At 39.7% G+C, this 18,973-nt stretch overlaps 3 protein-coding genes across 5 annotated transcripts; 1 reads left to right on the top strand and 2 right to left on the bottom strand.

Annotated features, from left to right (window-relative positions):
• The first annotated feature begins 485 nt into the window (after positions 1 to 485).
• On the top strand, positions 486 to 4,836 carry ube2al (ubiquitin conjugating enzyme E2 A, like). The gene is made up of 6 exons (XM_034129144.1): positions 486 to 682; positions 2,298 to 2,378; positions 2,475 to 2,500; positions 2,745 to 2,834; positions 2,920 to 3,008; positions 4,040 to 4,836. Exons 1-6 carry the CDS (start codon positions 639 to 641, stop codon positions 4,166 to 4,168), a joined length of 459 nt encoding a protein of 152 aa, XP_033985035.1. The 5' UTR covers positions 486 to 638; the 3' UTR covers positions 4,169 to 4,836.
• An 827-nt stretch (positions 4,837 to 5,663) lies between these two features.
• On the bottom strand, positions 5,664 to 9,802 carry ing1 (inhibitor of growth family, member 1). Its single transcript, XM_034129137.1, has 4 exons — positions 9,692 to 9,802; positions 8,418 to 8,589; positions 7,715 to 7,863; positions 5,664 to 6,620 (listed from the first exon to the last, which is right to left on the bottom strand). The coding sequence occupies exons 2-4, from the start codon at positions 8,554 to 8,556 to the stop codon at positions 5,979 to 5,981; spliced, it is 930 nt and encodes a 309-aa protein (XP_033985028.1). The 5' UTR covers positions 8,557 to 8,589; positions 9,692 to 9,802; the 3' UTR covers positions 5,664 to 5,978.
• A 628-nt stretch (positions 9,803 to 10,430) lies between these two features.
• Positions 10,431 to 17,682, bottom strand: naxd (NAD(P)HX dehydratase). 3 transcript variants are annotated; one of them, XM_034129127.1, is made up of 11 exons: positions 16,203 to 17,284; positions 15,652 to 16,098; positions 15,276 to 15,426; positions 15,121 to 15,166; positions 14,925 to 15,013; positions 14,337 to 14,445; positions 13,830 to 13,880; positions 13,622 to 13,726; positions 13,404 to 13,524; positions 13,158 to 13,281; positions 10,431 to 10,932 (listed from the first exon to the last, which is right to left on the bottom strand). In XM_034129127.1, exons 1-11 carry the CDS (start codon positions 16,717 to 16,719, stop codon positions 10,782 to 10,784), a joined length of 1,911 nt encoding a protein of 636 aa, XP_033985018.1. In that variant the 5' UTR covers positions 16,720 to 17,284; the 3' UTR covers positions 10,431 to 10,781. The 3 variants fall into 3 exon arrangements, with proteins under 3 accessions (XP_033985018.1, XP_033985020.1, XP_033985019.1); XM_034129129.1 differs by lacking the exons at positions 15,652 to 16,098; positions 16,203 to 17,284 and adding an exon at positions 17,424 to 17,682; XM_034129128.1 differs by lacking the exons at positions 15,652 to 16,098; positions 16,203 to 17,284 and adding an exon at positions 17,294 to 17,500.
• Between the last annotated feature and the right edge of the window lie 1,291 nt (positions 17,683 to 18,973).

Below are 18,973 nucleotides of genomic sequence, written 5' to 3'. Positions count from 1 at the left end.
AAATAAAACTTGATTTGATTCATTAATTATAATCACCATTGGGTATAGATTTAAAGCTAATTTATATCAACTTAAAAGAGGATGCTTTCGACTTTTTCCTTTATACTTGAGACACAAATATAAACTCGCTCCAGCCTGCACAGCTTCATTTGTGTACTTTCTGGTCATCGAGCACCTGTCTCCAGGGGCGGCCGTCGTCAGAGCTGCGCTGCACAAACAACGCGTCACTGTGACCACGCCCCGCGGCAGACGGCGCCCCTAATGCGAATGGGGGGAAGGAAAAGGCTGTTATAATACAATAACGTAATACATAACTGTATCTTGCCTGTATGTAGAGAAATGCATTAACACACATGTATGTATAACGTTTCGGATGTATGTACTGATATTACAATGCCAGAAAGTGTTGTGAAACTTATAATTTGAAATGGTTTCCTCCTCTCTCCTTGATTTGGTATCGTCCAGTAAACCTAGCTGGCCTAACCAGGGAATCAGGATTATCGGCAGAACGACTCTGGCTGCTGCTAACAGGGTCACTGTGAAGGTGCCAAATAACTAGTAAAAACAATATTACCTTTTGATAAATACGCACCTGTTCACGTTTCAGTGTTACCATTACGTGTTTCACAATTTAAACCATGTCCACCCCGGCTAGAAGGAGACTTATGAGAGATTTTAAAAGGTAAGTCGATGATTTGTCAAAAACAGCTAACATTAGCCTAGCGTTAGCTTGAAATAGCTCACCTGTATTTTTTTTTCATATAAACAGTTGGATTCAAACATTCTAAACAGTAAAACATTAACGTAACGCAAACAATGTATAGTTAAATTTGAGTTTGTATGAACCTTGGACATTGAAGTGAAATAAAGCTGATTTTGTAGAAGAGCTTCGCCCGTAGCTAGAAGCTAACAGTGCTAACCGATAAATGCTAGCAGAATATTCGATATAGTTACTGTCCCAGTTTATGGCTGTTAGCTGGCAGTTAAATATATTTTTCCATTGACAAGATCAATTTAATGCCATGTATCAAACGTTAGTGTTCCGTGAACTTAAACCAGTCGCTGTTTTGTATTATATGGGGTAAGATGGTGTAAGTTACAATGCCAACCAACAATAGCTTACCTTATTTTGGAATCATAGGGTCCCTAAATTGTAGCATTAAAATAGTTAGTAAAATGTTTGTGTTAGGTTAGTAATTATAGATGGATTAGTCGTTTTTAAAGATCTAGCAACACGGATTATTATACTGAAATCCCAGACGAGTACATTGTGTTGTAAGCAAGAACAACATAAAGCCAAAGAAAAAGTATACTTCATCTTCTGCAGTCACCACGACACGGTCTTGTTATTCAGTAACAGAACACGTTGCCTTTTTCACTCAGGCCAATATAACGAAATCCCTCTATATATACATTTTCTTCCAACGTGTGTACACCTCACTGTACATTTTATTTGCCTCAGATCCTTTGATTGTCCTGAGTGTCAGCTTGTTTTATCAATTCTGACCGGAAGTGGTAACCTGCAGGGATTTGGACAGAGCTTTGTTGTGGAGTTCAGATATACAGGACTCCTTCTTTAAGACAGTCCTTTTCAAACTAAGTCTGTACTCAGTGGTCATTACAAGTGTTTCTACATAAGCTAGTGAAACCTTTTACAAGTAGTGGTTGTTTTTCTGACTAATAAGAATAACACAGATATGGGTCCTTAGGTTTATGTCGAAGGGTGTGATATTAACTTTTTAGATTTTTCCTTGTATTATTATTTTGCTAGGGTCAATAGAAAGAAAAAGATAGAACCAATGCCTACACAATGTTTTCAACTTGGACTTTAAGCTGCCACAATATGAAGGTCTCTGTCCCATCCTTAGTTTGCTAACTGGTGATGACATCACAGTTTCTCTCAGCTGAAAAAACTTTGAAGCTGTTGTGTTTGGTAAGAGGTAACAATCCACAATTTAAGCATGATGGCATTGACTTGAGGGATTTACAAAGACTGTTGCTTAGTTTTTTTCATGATATGTATATATTTCTTTCTAGCAGGCTTAATTGTTTTTTGCAAAACTTTAAAACCACGTTTTAATGGCATAGCCAAGGTAGTCAAGTAATCGATCTGTAATAATTTGAATGTGGCAATTCAGTCCCCTTTACTTCCACTTTTGCTTGTATGTTTGTTTGTTTAAAATATCATATTTGTCTGTGGCCTAGTGTTAAAAGGTAGGATGTCATTCGATTACTGAATTCACTAAACTCTGGCTAAATAAATAACGTTTCTTTCTTTGTTTTCTTTTCTTGTAAAGGCTACAAGAGGACCCTCCTGCGGGTGTCAGTGGTGCTCCATCTGAAAACAACATTATGGCGTGGAATGCAGTCATATTTGGGTAAGACATTGATACACAATCATCATTTACATTGAAATAATTTGTGTTTGGTCATTGATTTTGAACATCAATCTTCTTTTTTCTCTAACCTCACAGCCCTGAAGGAACTCCCTTTGAGGATGGTACGTTAATAACTTGTTGTTTTTTGTAGTCAGGCATATTGTCACTGTATTGAATATAAAACATCACAAACATAGAAACTTTACAGCATGTGAACCCATTATTTAATTTAGAATATATTTAAATAGATGCTCATTTTCAAACAATCGTTTAAATGTGTGTTTTTCTGTTGTGTTAAACAGCCGACTCGCAGTCAGGTTTGAAGGCTAACAAATAAATAGTTTTTGTGTCTTCTCTCTGTCCCAGGTACATTTAAACTCATTGTAGAGTTCACAGAAGAATACCCCAACAAACCCCCCACAGTACGATTTGTGTCAAAGATGTTTCATCCAAATGGTAGGAAATAGAATGTGTTCTTATCTCTTCACACATTAAAGTGTTAATATTTATGTGCAGTGTATAATTGTGTTTTCATCCACAGTCTATGCAGATGGCAGTATATGTTTGGACATCCTACAGAACCGTTGGAGTCCCACTTATGATGTGTCCTCAATTCTTACATCTATCCAGGTAGGAAGTGTTAATAAACAATGACTTAATACATGTTAAAACCAAAAAGGAAAAACTAAGAGGTGCTCAGGGTTAAGAGATATAAAGCAGAGCAAACCCTATACTTAAGATTAAGAAGCTGTAAATGCACATATTGTATGTGTTTAACTAGACAAACTGAATTGTTTTAATATCAGAATTTAAATAAAGGTTGCAAAATTAAAATCCTTCAAGTGTTTGCAAATACAGTCAACGTTAATACTGATTGGTAGGATTGAAACTGAAAATAGTTTCCACAGCCTAATCTGACGTCAAATCTCTTTTTTTTGTTCGATTAACAGTAAAAGATTCCAGTTAAAATCACCTTACACAATAAAAGTGATTTGCAGCATCATTCTTGGAAATATATTCATATATTCAGCTGATTGCTGAAGTTGAATGACCCATTAAACAATGAATAGTTTTCTACCCATGTAGTCTTAAGCCCTGTTTAAAACGAATGTTCTTTTAAATGAGAACGTGCATTTGTGAAAGGGTGTGACTGAGAGAGATAAGATGGACCTTTATTTTCCCTGTGGGGAAGTTCAGGAGTTTAAAGCAGCAACAGAGAAAGTGAAAAACAGGACAGTACAGATTCACACGAGGATAGTCAAATAAAAAATATCATTATATTAGTAACTGTTAAAAGGAGATATCACAACAAGGTAAACTTTGATAATTTTAAGGAACATGAATACATATTTGAGTTTGGGTTACTAAATATATTTACATGTATGTGTGCAGATGCAAGTACATGTCATTTGTACAAACAGGGCAGATTTTATATATTTACAGTACTGGGCGGGGGGGGGGGGGGGGTTCTCAAGGATACTGTCGAGCTTCCTCCTCGTTCTCTCCTCTGCCACCTCCAGATATTCCAGTTTTACTCTACCTACAGGCCTAGCCTTCCTCACGAGCTTGTTCAGCCTGTCAGTGGATGAATATGGCTACAGGAAGATGGTTATATTCCACTAAAAAGGTCTCACCATCAGTGCTTCTTTTCTCCCCCCCAGTCCCTGCTTGATGAACCAAACCCCAACAGTCCAGCTAACAGTCAGGCCGCTCAGCTGTACCAGGAGAACAAGCGGGAATACGAGAAGCGTGTGTCGGCCATCGTAGAACAAAGCTGGAGAGACAGTTGACCTGATCGTCCTGCTAGCTGCTCTCCATTGTTAAGCTGTGTGTGCTGCGAGTTTTAGTGGAGTACCTGTTCATTTCTGGGCCCCCCCTCCTTTTTGATTTTAAGCTTTTATGCACTTTACCTTCAAACTCCATTCATAGAATGTTTTTTTGCCCGCTAAGAGGGATTTTTTTTTTGTCCTATTCCCCTCTTCATCAGGGGAAACGTGCTGAATCTTGCCTTGATGTTTTGTCAGTATGGACTTCTGGGCCATTACCCACAAATTCTGGTGTGTTCTTACTTGCTGTAATAACTCCCAATGATAAATTATGTTTAATGTCTTGGAGGGTGTGTGAATTAAGTCATGGGTCCTCTTCTGTTGTGCTCCTCATCTTTTCTGCCAGTTAGTTTTCACAGGGCAGTTTATCGGCTCCAGTGTGATCATCGTACCCTTCCTCGTGAGAATGAGCAGCCTGAGCATCACGGACTGAAACTAAATCAGACGTATTTACACCGTGTCTTTTGCTGTGTTGTGAACTCTGTTACATGCATGACAGAAAAGAGTGTATTCACGTTCCTGTTCAGTACTCATGTATATAAGAAGTCTGCATCTGAATTTATGTACAGATTTTGCACTGGTTGTTCCCATGTCATTTTTTCAGCACTTGTAAATAAAAGAAGGAGAATCCATCTTTGTGAGGAGCTTTTATTGTGGCTGCAGATGTGACGCTATTTGACCGATAATACTTTGCTTGTCACATGAGTTAGTCTATCATGAAATCTCAGGTTTTGAGAGTGATATCAAGAAGACAAAATCAATCAAATGGTAAAACATGGTTTCACATTTTCACTGAGTATTGCCAAAGAATATTAAACGAGCCAAACAATGCTACTGCTAAGGATATTTATTTAGAATTGTATGATGTAAATCTAAATATTAAATTGTGAATTGAAGACTGACAATATCCATAGATCTCTATTGCCCAGAAATGCTTTTTAGTAAAAAAAAAAAACAACCTTGTGATTGCTTTAGCTCAGCAAACATTTGTCACCGAAAAATAGACTTTTGTGCTTAAAAGAAAAATATTTGTACTGTCTGACCTTTAGACTGCTGAAGCCTCATTTTAGCTTTAGCTGAACTTTAGAAGGCAGAGCACAGAACGAGGACTTTGGATTATGTTGTTCCCAAACCACAGAGAGGGATTTAGGAGATCTCTTCATAGACAGCAGTCGGGGGACATACTAGTGAATAACGATCCTTTTAATGTACATAAGGCAATTAGAGTGTTTTTTTTCCTTCTGGATACTAACTGCATTTCATTGGCTTGTACCTGTACGTTGCACAATGACAATAAAGTTGAATCTAATCAAATTTTGTAAAAACTAAATGTGAAACTAGCTTTTTAAAATCTGAAATCTCCTCAGTTTTGTTCAAATAACCACTCTTATCTTTGTTTGTTGTCTCTACGAAGTCCTCAGGGTAATATGTATGAATAACATTTGACAAAAGTCTTCACAACATCCTGAAATTCTCCTTTATTAAGAAATGTTTTATTTGTTAACTGAGCATAACGGACTGGGTTAAGTTGCATGCATGATGAAAACAAAGGGGATGTAACGTTAATCCAGGTTGTACTGTGTCTATTCTTTCCCAACCAGGAAGGACAAATATTTTTTTCTCACAGCTATGCAGCAGTTACAAAAATAACTATTTACAGCATCCCTCTTTACATTGCTTATTTTTTTTAACACTGTTGACAATATGGAAAACAAAGACACTACATAAAAATGTAATTTGTATGCAAAAGTGTTCATGAGGTGGATGGAGCGAGCTACCTGTTGTAGGCCCGCTCCTTCTTGGCCCTCTCTAAGGCCTTGTCCATGGTCTTCTCGTTCTCCCCCCGACACTTGGGGCAGTACCACTTGCCCTTTGGCTTGTGATGGAGCCCCACACAGGAGAAATGGAACCATTCGATGGGACATTCATCGTTATCACAGCCAATCATCTCTCCGTATGACACCTGCTCACAGAGGCAGTACGTGGGCTCATCTGGGTCGATGGGCAGGTCTGGGGGGGACACTTCTCTCTCAGACTTTCCTTTGGACCTCTTCTTCTTCTTTGAAGATGTTTTGGCCCTCTTTTCCCGGGATGCACCCACTCCCACATCCTCGGGTTGATCCAGAGCCCCGTAACTTTCCCGATTGTCTCCATTTTTCTGACGCCGCGAGCGCTTCCCTCCAGCCTTGTCTACACCTGCAGAGCTTGGAGTTAACTCATCACGCTTCTTGTCGTGATGGCTAGTTTTCCCTGGAGTTACGGTGGCTGAGGATGACGACGAGGACGACACCGTGGACGCTGCAGTGGTTGTCACGGAGGCCGGTACGGGGACCGGACTTTCTGGGACTTCTTGAGAGGAAAGGAGGAGTTCAGAGTGCCAGTCTATTTGTCGCGTTCGGTTCTCGACCAGCTCCACCTGAAATTAAGAATGTTTACATTTTACTGCAAAGCTCATCCTGCTGTTTGAACAACATGTAGTTATCTATGTGCTTGCAAATTGAACTAGAAAATAAGACTAAACTTGATTAATTTAGAGAAAGTAGTAAGTTGAAGAATGGTGTTCTTCTTATAATACGTTTTGATGATTGTGTCTGTAAAAAAGAAAAGGGTTTACTGCCTAATTCGACAGACTTAAAGGTGGGGTAGGTCATTTTGGAGAAACCAGCTCGAGATCGCTAAAATTTGAAAATACACAGCCGGAAAAAATCTGCCACTTCCTTACAGAGCCCCTCCTCCAACACACACGAACGCGCACATGACCAATGAGGGCACGAGATAAGTTTGTGCACAGATGGAAGGCTGACAGGCAGGTAGGCCATCCAGTTATTTTAGCCGGGCCGGCTAAAATGATTGGTCGTGCTTTTTACAGTACTACGGCTTCCACAGATGAAATTCTTTTATGGATTTTTTTTCAAAGCACTTAAGATATTCATTGCTATCGGGATGTTAAGAGCATTCCATGGAATATAACAAAAAGTGTATCTCGAGCCGGTTTCTCAAACTTACCTACCCCACCTTTAAATACAAATCGAAGCCACTTCTTGTTATCTAGTAATACATTATGTTACGTTGTGCTGATAACCAGAGGTGGAGAGCCACAGGTATGGGTTAACCACTTTTCTAAGAGCTAAAAATGAAGTTGTATGTTTATAATATAACTGTTTCCAACATCCCTTGTACATATGTTTTATAAGAGATACATATTCTTGTCTATATTCTATATTCTATTCTAAGTCAAAGGGGGAAGTTATATTTGTTGCAATGGTTCTGATGACCCTCCAGTGTGAAACTATACTAATAAGATTCTGCGTTTTTCAGATTTTCAAAGATTTTCTTCATGGTGTCAGATTTGGAGAGTCTTACACAAAAAGCCCTTTAAGAAGGTCTAAAATACCTGTTTTTATTTACTCTGGGTATGCTTTCTGAGCCCATTCATTCCAGGAAAGCACTTTCAAACACTAAGACCTGGAAGTTTGCCCCCTGATGCAGCGCAGGGCGTTCATAACGTACCATTTGACCGGCAATCTGTATCTTCTCATCTCCGAGCTCCTGACTGCGAATCAGTGCCCTCTGAATGGATAACTGAAGCTTCCGCCTCTGCAGGGAGTCAGACTCCCGGCGATACCGCTCATAAGCGTCATCGAGCTCCTTCAGAACATCTGCCAAACAAGAAATCAAGTGGGATAAGAATACTGTCATTTAACATATTCAAAAAAAGTTCACACTAAGTAAATATAAACTTTCAGCTTATATTCAATCACCTTGACTGTGAAGGTTTTTTTTTGCTGAATAACAGGTGAAATAACGAAAGGGGTCTAGCATGACATTTGTTTTAGCTAGGTGTCCTTGATAAAATAGCAACTGAGAATTAATGTTTGGTTCAGATATGTCAGTTCAATCATTGAACTATTATCACTGCATTCGTTTTTGTTACATTTACGAAAGAGACAAATTGGTCAGTTTTGTTTTGGTGGGTGAAGTAAGGAAAAAACCTTGTGATAAATGTAAGTCACTCTCCATAGGTGCTCACACACTAGCAATACTAATGTATAACAAATAAACAAGGACACATCCTTAGAAATCAGAGCCACACACACATTTATGTATACAAATCATTATGGTACTATGTTGTGCATCTTACAATATGATTATTGTTACCTTTTATTTTTGATTGATTTATAAGAAAAACGTCCACACTGTATATCCTCTTTACCTTGATACCTGGCATCAATTTCCTTCATGAGGGACACACTCCTCTGCAGATCAAAGGGCAGAGACTCCACCAGGTCCAAATACTCCTCCACATAATTCACAACGACGTTGCCTGGGTCGCCATTTGTCGGGTTCAACATTGCAGATCCCTCCTTATCCGGAGACACCTGCACCTGTTGAGAGTAAATCAATATGTGTATTGTTGCTGAAACGATGTTTAAATGCTGGTTTTAGGGAAAGTAGTTCATCGTTTAGTACCACTGCACTTCTCTGATGCAATTGTGTACAATATGTGTGCATTCTGTCTCGTTTATCAGTATAGATTATCTGAAATCAGTCCGGAAATATTGACTGTAATGGTGAAGATATGAAAGGGGGAGGGGACACTGATCTGGAGTCAGCCATCCTGAAAATTGCTACGTGTGCTATGAAACTGCCAACTGAGAGCTCACTAGTTCGTGGCCAAAGCAAAATAACTCATTTCTAGATATAATAAATAACTATAGTTAACATAGATAACTATGGATAGATAACATAGTAACATACAGTTGTTGCTGAGTGGACCTCAGGGTGCCCTTCTCCAATCCAACGAAGAAGACAACAAAGCTAAACAGTAGCATGATTTAACATTAGCTGGGTGAACTAGCGTATGACTAGAGATAGTGAACGAGTTAAAAAAACACACCGATGTTTTAGTGTGAAATCAACCCATAACATTCACTGATCAAATGAATAATCTATCATTTACATCAGTAACAGCTGAGTTTCCGTGTCTAATTTTAGTCGAGATGATAAACGTCAACGTATCCTGCTACGTCAAGCAGTGTTAACCAACTTTCTGTTTTAGCAACTTTGAGATTGGCTTAAAAAGCATACAACGAAATAAAATGTTCTTTAATCGTTGGCGGGCAGCGCTGAGTTATAGCAACCGACACCCCAATGTGTCAAAAACAAAGATTAACGCTTAGCCTCTTCATTCAACCACAAAGTAAACAATCACATAACACTTACATCCATATGCTAACATTACACCGACAAATCACTGTAATAAAAACCATAACACACATTATTATCAATTACTTTTACACTGTTAGTGGCCTATTTTCTATCACGATTGCTTGTATTTAACTGCTAGCCAAATTAGCTTTGATTAGCTTTCAACGCTTTGTATTATTAAACGAAGCTTTTAATAAGAATAACAGAAAAAACTTTAATGGGACTTAACCAAACGTATCTAGGTAAGTTGGTATCCAGGTGGCGTGCAGAGGAACTTACCTGTGTGGATATTATTCGTTTTTCTGTAGCAAAAGTCTGACGTCTAACCCTCCGTGATGCAGCGGCTGTTGATGCTATCGCTAGGTCGTGTGTGTGTGTGTACGGCGGATCTGTGGGTCCTTCAGCAAGCTAATGTTAGCTGCTAGCCAAAGTGCCTGAACAAATATTTTTAAATATGCGCCACAACAAAGCTGCTATGGCAACCAAAGATACAAGTGAACTATTTTAACATGTACTTCCTGTCGCGTTATCTTTGAACAAATGTATTTATTTATTGGACATTTTGCCACCAACACCATTACAACATTTAAATGTATAGTAAATTATGTTTTGTTTTAATACAACAGCTATTTGAATGGACCCAAATCACACTGCACTTTTAAGACTGCCACAAATTCCCTCTTTTTGTGTGTACGAATGTTATGTTGTACTGTGTATTGTGAGTGTTATTTTATCTTATTTGCCAGTGCCAAAGACACATTTCCATTGTATGTAAATGTAATGGCCAATAAAGTATTCTGAATCTGAATCCCTTCTACCATACATTTCACATAGGTCCCCTTATTTCGGCACATAAAGTATCGTTCTCTGCTCTCAATGATTTTGCAATGACCCTAAACACATTAAATAAAGCAGCAACAAACCACAAGACCATGGTCCAAGTCAATATTGCCCTCTATGGCCACAAAGGGACATTACCATAATGGCTTTCAAGAACTTGGTTAAAAGTCACTCCAACAAAATTTGATTTATAATTTATTTCAAAATTCAAACAGGTTTTTTTTACAGTGGCCCCATTTATCTTACCATCTCAGTTTATTTGGTGGGTTGGGAAAAATGTATCTACCTCATATTTGGTGAATGTATTAATGATCAAATGGAAGACAGTGTTTGTTAGGCTTCATTTAAAACACTTCAAACGAGTCAGTGTGTATTCCTTCGTTTCAAATGTGATAATTCAAATTTAACATTAAAACATTTTTCAGTGGTCCACCAACCACCAACAGTCTATATTACGGCTTCAAGAATGCAAAACTTAGTATGTATGTATAGTGTTTAAAACAACAGTTTTGATATAAATGTGATTCTTTCAGCTTTCAAATAGCTTTTTGAAGGCTGAACCAATCTCCTGGATCATGTCCGTTGTGGTGGTGGAGCGGCCATGTCGCTGGAACGCTTGGTTGTTGCACTGTCTTGTTAGAGAACAGGCCCCGAATGCTGCAACCATTGATGGATTCGCACTGGAGAAATAATAACAAAAATAATGGATTAGGAAACAAGGAGACATATACTTAACATGTGTTTGTTCATACAATACTACAAGTCAAAATAGCATACTGGTGGTTTAACTTTCAAAATGCACTATCATGTGAAAATAAGAATACATGAGGGCTGCAAGTAAGAGATTACTTTCGTTATCAGTTAGTCTAATATAACCTTCTTCAAGTTCATATGTATCTACGAAAAACTTTATTGGAAAAAACCCACTACAGTTTTTTACCATTTTCCATGGTGTATAATTTACAATCGTTTTTAATAATATTAAGATACATAATTGTATTAGCTTTACAAGTTTAGTTTTTTACACCAGAGGCCTTTACTACGAAACCGGTTCAACATAACCTGGATATGTTTGAGTTACCCGGCTTACCTAATCCAAAACAAACGCGCTCTCGCTAAACTGTCCTACGACGCTGGTTATCAACTCGTTAACTCAAGCCAGCGTTGCCCTATCTAGTTAGGTGCGCGTTCACATAAAAGGGGTGGTATTTGGAGCATTCGACCAATCACAAACAAGCATACTGACAGCGCAGCGCGTCATACTTCCTGAATGAAAAGTCAACTATAATATTAGACAAATATGAAGATGTTAAACCTTAAACATCCATGACTTAAACAGTTTATCCAGGATAAAAGCCACATAGCTGCACCTGCAAGGTGAATACAGCTGGTAAAATAAAAAGAGTTTGAATGCGTTCATTAACAGGTTTATGATATCACTGCCCCGTCCAAGACACGATTGGATCTGACTTTAATTACATTTGACTCGAGTGTTTCGTCAACTTAATGTGTTGCTTAAAATAATACTTCTGCATACAGTATGTGACACTGTGAGTGTTGCACGGCCAGATACGGCTCAAGAAGCTGACTCAGATAAGGAGATATATGATAAATTATGATGTGATATCATGTGATATGAATAATAATGGGACACATCGATGTCTGCACTCACAGTGCCGCGGACTGTAGGCTACGTAATGTTACTTTGATCCGGTTACTTATGTTGTGGCAGATATTTAAGTAAGCTTTCTTAACGCTAATGTTATAATAGTCAGATTGCTCTGAAGATGGGAGGGGATATTCTATTAATTTTCACGTTCACACAGTCAGTTGATTTTTGCCGGCCGTCTTTCCTGCAACGGCAGTTTAAACTGTATTTCCTTTCTCCTGTCATATGAATTGATCGCTTTAAACTCCGCACACTGAGCTCTGATTGGTCAGCAAGCAGTGCTTTTATCCTGGAACCTATCCTGCTCCGGAGGCTAGCCGTTCAGAATAAGTTATCTAGTCCGCTAAGAAGTGAACCAGCTTCGTAGGACCGGAAACCCCTGAAGTTAGCTTGCTAAACGAAAATCCTGCTTCGTAGTATAGGCCCCAGGCTAGCCGTTCAGCATAAGTTACCATGGAGATCTAGCCCGCTAAGAAGTGAACCAGCGTCGTAGGACCGGAAACCCAGAGTTTTCCCTGAAGTTAGCTCGCTAAGCGAAAATCCGGCTTCGTAGTACAGGCCTCTGGCTGTCAGGAGGCTGAACTCTCTCCCCTCCCTCCCCTCCCTCCCCTCTTTCCCCCCTCTCCCCCTTGCCCCCACTGGACTATAACTCCCCACACACTCAGACACTCAATTCCAGCACCAGACACTTTTTTACGCTGCTATGGACAATCTTACACTATGTACATTCCCTAACATATTGAAGTGACTGTTATTTTGTATATTGATTGTTGTGTTTTATCTTAATGTGTGCATATGTGTAAATGTGTCTGTTGATTGTATATATGTATAGAGGATATACATATTTGTATATTTGTATTTTGTATTCGGGATTGTTGGAAACGTTATTTCGATCTCTCTGTCTGTACAAACACACAGAAAAATTTACATTAAAGTTGACTTTGACTTTACAATATATAAACCAAAAATAACCCTATATTAAGTATGATGAATTACAACTCACACAAGTTTAAACTCTGCAATTTGAGTTTTCAATGCAAACAAATCAATGGGGGCTGTAAAGGTATATCATTTATCCTGAAACGTACATAATGTTTTTTAAATTGTTCATATATTTAAAATGGTATGCTTTTTGTAAGTATTGTTTGAAAATAAGAACACTTGTTATGGTCCTTAACAAAGGAGCTATATACTACAATTACAACAAGATGTACAAGCAGCCAATCATGCCCTCACCTTCTGCCCACTCCAGCTGCAGAGGCAGCGTGGGCCCAGTGTGCAAACACTCCCAGAGATCCAGAGAGAACATCCCCCTGTCCACCACATCTTCTCCCACTGCCCTCCACACTGCACGCGATCACTGAAAACAAAGTCAGGAAGTCACCACATGTCTCCAGAGTAACATTGCAAAGGGTGATAGATCAGCTGGAAAGTGTGTCTCCTAAATATTGTTTTCATACTGTGAGAAATCTTGACACTTACCTTTACCGCCATCTGTAATGAGATCCTGTTCTCCTTTTAGCACCATAGTGATATTGCCCATGGCAACACTGAGCTGACTGACGCTGCGCTGACGATCACTGATGTCCATGGGCTCGTGGTGCTGAGACAGCAAACACACACATGCGTACATTAACACCGAATAATGTGTTATATGCCATTATTTGGTGTCTAAATCAGCTCTGCGGAAGAACACCCACCAGCGCCTCATACAGTCGAGTGAACTCCATGAAGTTAGGTGTGAGGATGCCTTTGTGGTACCCGTGAATAACAGATGGTTGCTGTGTAACTAGCCATAATCCATCCTGTTGGAAATAAACAAATATAATAACAAAACAGACTCATTGTTCTTTGTACAGCTCTGCGAATAAAATCCCATCTGTTCAACAGCTTGAGTTTGAGACTTACTGCATCTATGATGATCGGGATATCTCTTGTTTTAGACTTCTCTATCACCTCCTAAAAGACAGGGAAAAAATAGTTATTTGGAGATAATGTAGAAGCAAATATGCAAAGAACAACAAGACTTAGGTTAAAGAAACACACTGTCCAGTTCTCTCAGGCTGCACCAAAGAAAATCTGTATATACACATCAACTTGTTTGATAATTCTTGGCAAAGTTGGGTTACAACTCAACAGTAGAATTACCCAATTTATATAAAATATATGTAGTTCAAATAGTATACACGTTTGCCAACAAGGGACTGATGGATTTAACTGTCTTTTTAAGAGTCTCCTTAGCATCAGTGCAGATGTGTCCACAGAGAGGAGTTGTTTCATGTGTAGCCTAAGTTCATCACTGTATTATAAATATCAAATGTGAAAAATGTAATGTTAGTACAGTTTTGTGTTTATGCAAGCATCTGTTCCAAGAGACTGTTTAAGTGCAGGAGGGAGTGAATATATTCCACGTGCCTTGGCTGTTTTCAGTAACGCGTCTTCTCTCCCTAGACCTGGTCCCACCACCAGGGCGTGAAGTCTCGGAAGCCATTTGTCTATCTCTTCCACTGCATTAGGACTGTCCCTTGATACACACACAGACACACACAAACACGTTAGATTTGTTTAAATACACTACTTTTGACCCGACATGGTATTGCTCTTTTTTCCAAAAGCCATATTCTTTTATGCCTTAACTTGCACATAAATAATCCAAACTTGTTCTACTAGAGATACTACTACTTTATGACATACACGGGTGATGGCCAGTAGTTGGAAAGAAAGATGTGTACATGCCTCTGATTCTCAAATAAATTGCATGCAGGATGTTCACAGAGTTGTTCTGGGTTACTGTTTGGGATATGGTACTTGCACTACACTTCTATTACAATATATTACTTTTGGCACGTTTATATTAAGTATACAGGCATAATAAAGTTGCCAGTGTATTCAAAAAATGTGTTGGTGTTGAGGACTGTATTACATTATACAGAGGGGTGTTCTAGTGAACAGGTTATTAGAGGACATTCAGAGAATAATTGGTCCCTGTGGATCTGTACTTACAGGACAGGATGAACGATAAGTTCAGGGCTGAATGATTTGATGACAGTAGCAGCATCTTTGGTGCAGAACACATGAGACAAGTCAGCCCCCTGGAGAAAAACAAAAGGTACCGTCACTGCACCAGAACTACACTTTAACTGTTTTATATGTCATGCTGGGTAATATTAATGATAATTGTCTCATAATTACTACATACCGCTTTCAATGCTGAGATGGCGGCAAAGTACGGTGCTCCAGTGTAGCTTTAGAGGGTGGAGATGAAAATAATTAGAGCAAATGTATTAAAGAACAAACAACCTCAACTGTGTTTGGTGAAGGATGTTTGTGTTGAGAACGAGTTGTGTTTCATACTCTTGGCATCCTCCAATGATCCCAATACGTCCATCTTGTCCCTTGTGCTTTTTTGATGTCAGTGGAGGGACGATGCTCTTTACTAGTGAGAGGAAGTCCTCATCCATGCCTCTGTGTGATGTAGATCCCGAACTGTAGTAGCGTTCAAACACTGAGGGAATAAACAAAGTGATCGTTTTAAAGTGTGGGATAACAGACTAAAGATGACAAAAATACACAAATAGCAATATACTGAAAAACAAGATAAATTAACAAACCACCTAACATAAAAAAAAAACGTGTACTGTGGTGACAGCTCCCTCATGGAGCCTTCACCTTGAAGCTGATTTGCCTTTTAATTCCCCCTCGAGGCTGCACACGACAGCTAAACTAATACCTATTGCCTGTGGATCTGGGTTCAACAGTTGACTTTTTGGGGCGCAACAGTCTGTCTGGGCTGAAGGGCGTCTGAAGTGACCGGACTGGCCTTGTTTACATGATGGAGAGGCACTGGAGAACACTGGAGCACGGGCAGGAGGAGCTGTTTTGGGGGGTTCTGCTGCAGATCCATCTCTGGTGGAGGAGATGCTGGAGAACATCTGTCCGAGCATCTGAAGCATGTGCAGCTCCCTGGTGTGTTCAGTTTCTCTTCGGGTGTCTTCTGCCTGCAAGCGCTGCTCCTCCATTCGGTAGAAGTTGTCCTCAGCATGGACGCTCTGCTCCAGGAACTGCTCCATTAGTTTTTCCATGGGGAAATTTGTGCGCCGCTTCCTCGGCCGTTTAGGTATCCTGGCTGACAAGTTGCTGGCCAGCTGGCTGCTGTTATGTGGTCTCACTGAAGTACCTGAAGGAGAGAGGTGCAATACAATGTTTGAGGCATCTTTGAGCACATACAATCAAATCAAAGTATTAGAAATAGATAAATGTGGAATAGGAAGGAGGACTTACTGTTTATGCCCACTGTCACTTTAACCGGAATTGGGATGGGAATAGTAGGATATTCCAGCTTCACTTCAGTCTCTGCAGGGTAAGGACACTCCCCTGTGCTCTCTGAGTAAGCATCCTGAGCATCCTCTGCATCCTCCTCCTCCAGGCCCTCCCCGGCCTCCTCTCCCCCCGCCACACTGTCTATGAACTCCTGAGGGTCAAGAGCAGGCCGGTTGCTCAAAATCCTCTCCATGGTGTCATAAAACTTACAGATCTTATGATACTGCCCGTTGTTCCGTAGATTGCCTTCCTTTGCCAACAAGTACTGTCTCTTGAGGCTTTTGATCCGCACCCTGCATTGCTCCGGTGTCCTCTCAAACCCCGTGGCCCCCAGCCTCCGGGAGACGTCGCGGTACACGAAGCTGTTTCGGAAGTTCCCATCCAGCGCCGCCTGGATGTCCTGCTCCCCCCAGATGTTCAACAAAGTCCTCGTCTCTACGTCCGACCACAAGAAGCCCCGCGTTGTGTTCACTTGCATAGCGGATCCAGACAGGCGTGCTTACAGAGCAACCTGCAGCCCCAGGAGTTGAATGGAGATGTTGACTCTGCGGATTGTAATGGGCGTCTGGATCTTGGCATCAAAGGCGAGGAGCGACGCTATCCCAAACAGCAACAACTGGCCATTAAAATAGCTTAGAAGGACTTGTAAGGATATTAATAATTGTTTTAATCTTGCTAACTATTACAATCTATTGTCAAATCAACTCTTTGTTTGCTAGCTAAGGCATAGCTGTCTATGTTTATCCTTTTACGTCGTTAGGAAATGCGTAGCTAAGTACTTTGGGAGGAGCTGACCGGGGATCGGTGTCCAAAGCCCTTTTCACAATCTCACCTTTTATTAGAGGGAGAAAAACTGACCTGTGATCAGCAGTCTGGTTATAACTTCCCTTTTTTCTGCCTCTGTAAGGTGTCTGCGGGGTCCTAGAGCTACCACAAGCTTGTCATTACCAACATGGAGGAAAGGCACCACTAAGATTAAAGGCTGCTAGCTAAACTAGCATCACAGCTAACTGGGCGGTGCGATAAACCGTCACACTTTTAATTCACTTTACCTTTCTCGTTCAAACAGACCAATGTGACGAAAAGCGACAGAGCAACTGAGATAAAGCAAAAGGCGAGCATCTGAACCTCTTGCGGCATGTTGTTGTCATTCTTCACCCCCTGGTGAATAGTTCTTCTTACCTAAACTGGAGCTGCGTTTCAGCTTGACACAAAGTATCCTGATCATGAGGCTCCAATGAGTCCTGCAGTACAGGAGGAAACGATGCCTTTACAGACGCCTCGGACAATCCTATATTGATATAGGCTGATATAGTCAAAAGTCAGCTGCAGCACACACAGCTGAGCAGCTCAGCCAAACTGCACTTCTTCTGATGGCCGCTATATGATGCTGGTTGGAGCTTTGAGGGAATTGATGCTCCAATAATATAATACAAACTACACTTTAAAAAAAAAACTTTTATCACTTTATTTCTTTTGTGTTGTGTTATGTTGAATCTGTTCAATATCAGGCCTGCACATTTGGCTTGTTTTATTTTTAGATAAACAATATACATTGTCTCTGTATTTCTTTGCTTGGAATGTGGCTATTAAATGTTGCACTTAACAAAAAGAAACAATTTGAGAAAGAACACCTTTAAAACCACATACTAAAACATAAAAATGTTTCCTGAAGTTTAGAAATAATCAGAACACATACAATTAAATCTTACTTAAACTACAAATTGCTGTTACATTTATTGTCCAATGCTTAGCATAAAGGGATGAAGCATGGCACGGTATTACGATATTTACGACAGTACATGAACGCAGCATATGAGAGGCTGAAACTGTGGAGTTGATTTAAAATCTTAAAGGGCCCATGTCATGCTTTTCCGGTGGAGCCGTTTATGACAGAGAGTGAATACCGGTGCATACACATACTTTACAGAGATGCTGTATGAGAAACCAATGTGAGTTTGGAAAATTGCACAGTATAAATCTATTTTAGTATACCTCAACAATGGAATTATGATCAGTAGAAATGGCCATGCCATGGGCCCTTTAAGTCATTTAAATTGAACATAAATGTCTAATACAGCAGTTTTAAAGAATAAAATGTGACCTACTGTCACTACATGTTATTGCATTATTTAGATTTCTCCAGTGAAAAAGTATTTTTGGCTTGCTTTTAAAACTTTACTTTAGTCTGAGTAACATACGCCTACTTTGTCCACAGACCAGATTTATCTGAATTTACCAAGAATGTCTGCCATGGTAAAGCTCGAGTGTGAAAACTACCACCCACGGGATCATCCCACGGATTTATAAGGGTGGTACAACGTGACAAATCAGGCACGAGTAATACGTGTAGTTTTGCCCTGAGTTTGGCCTTGAAGGTAGAAATTAAAATCCCTCTCAAATTGTTCTCTGTAAAAGTCCTTCCTGCGTCATTTAACCTGGAGAGCCCAAATAGCATTCATTTGGAAAGACAGCCTCCCTGTAATCAACTGGTTGTACTCTAATTTCAAAGTTTACCTTAAGCTTTACTGTCATTTTCAATTATATGCATATTCTCCTACTTTATCTTGTTAACTACATTTAACTGGATACATGCATATTGTTATGCAACAACCTATTGTTGACTCTGGGAATCTTTCTAGGGGTTCAAGTTCCTTTTTTTATAAGAAGTTTTCATAATGGTTTCAAAATATTTACTAATAATGCGGTGAAACCATAGAGGGTGAAACTAA

Source organism: Trematomus bernacchii, unplaced genomic scaffold, assembly GCF_902827165.1.
Source record: "Trematomus bernacchii unplaced genomic scaffold, fTreBer1.1, whole genome shotgun sequence".
NCBI classification, from domain to species: Eukaryota; Metazoa; Chordata; class Actinopteri; order Perciformes; family Nototheniidae; genus Trematomus; species Trematomus bernacchii.
Note: the sequence above shows the minus strand (reverse complement) of the source record. Positions and strands in the feature narration are given on the sequence as shown.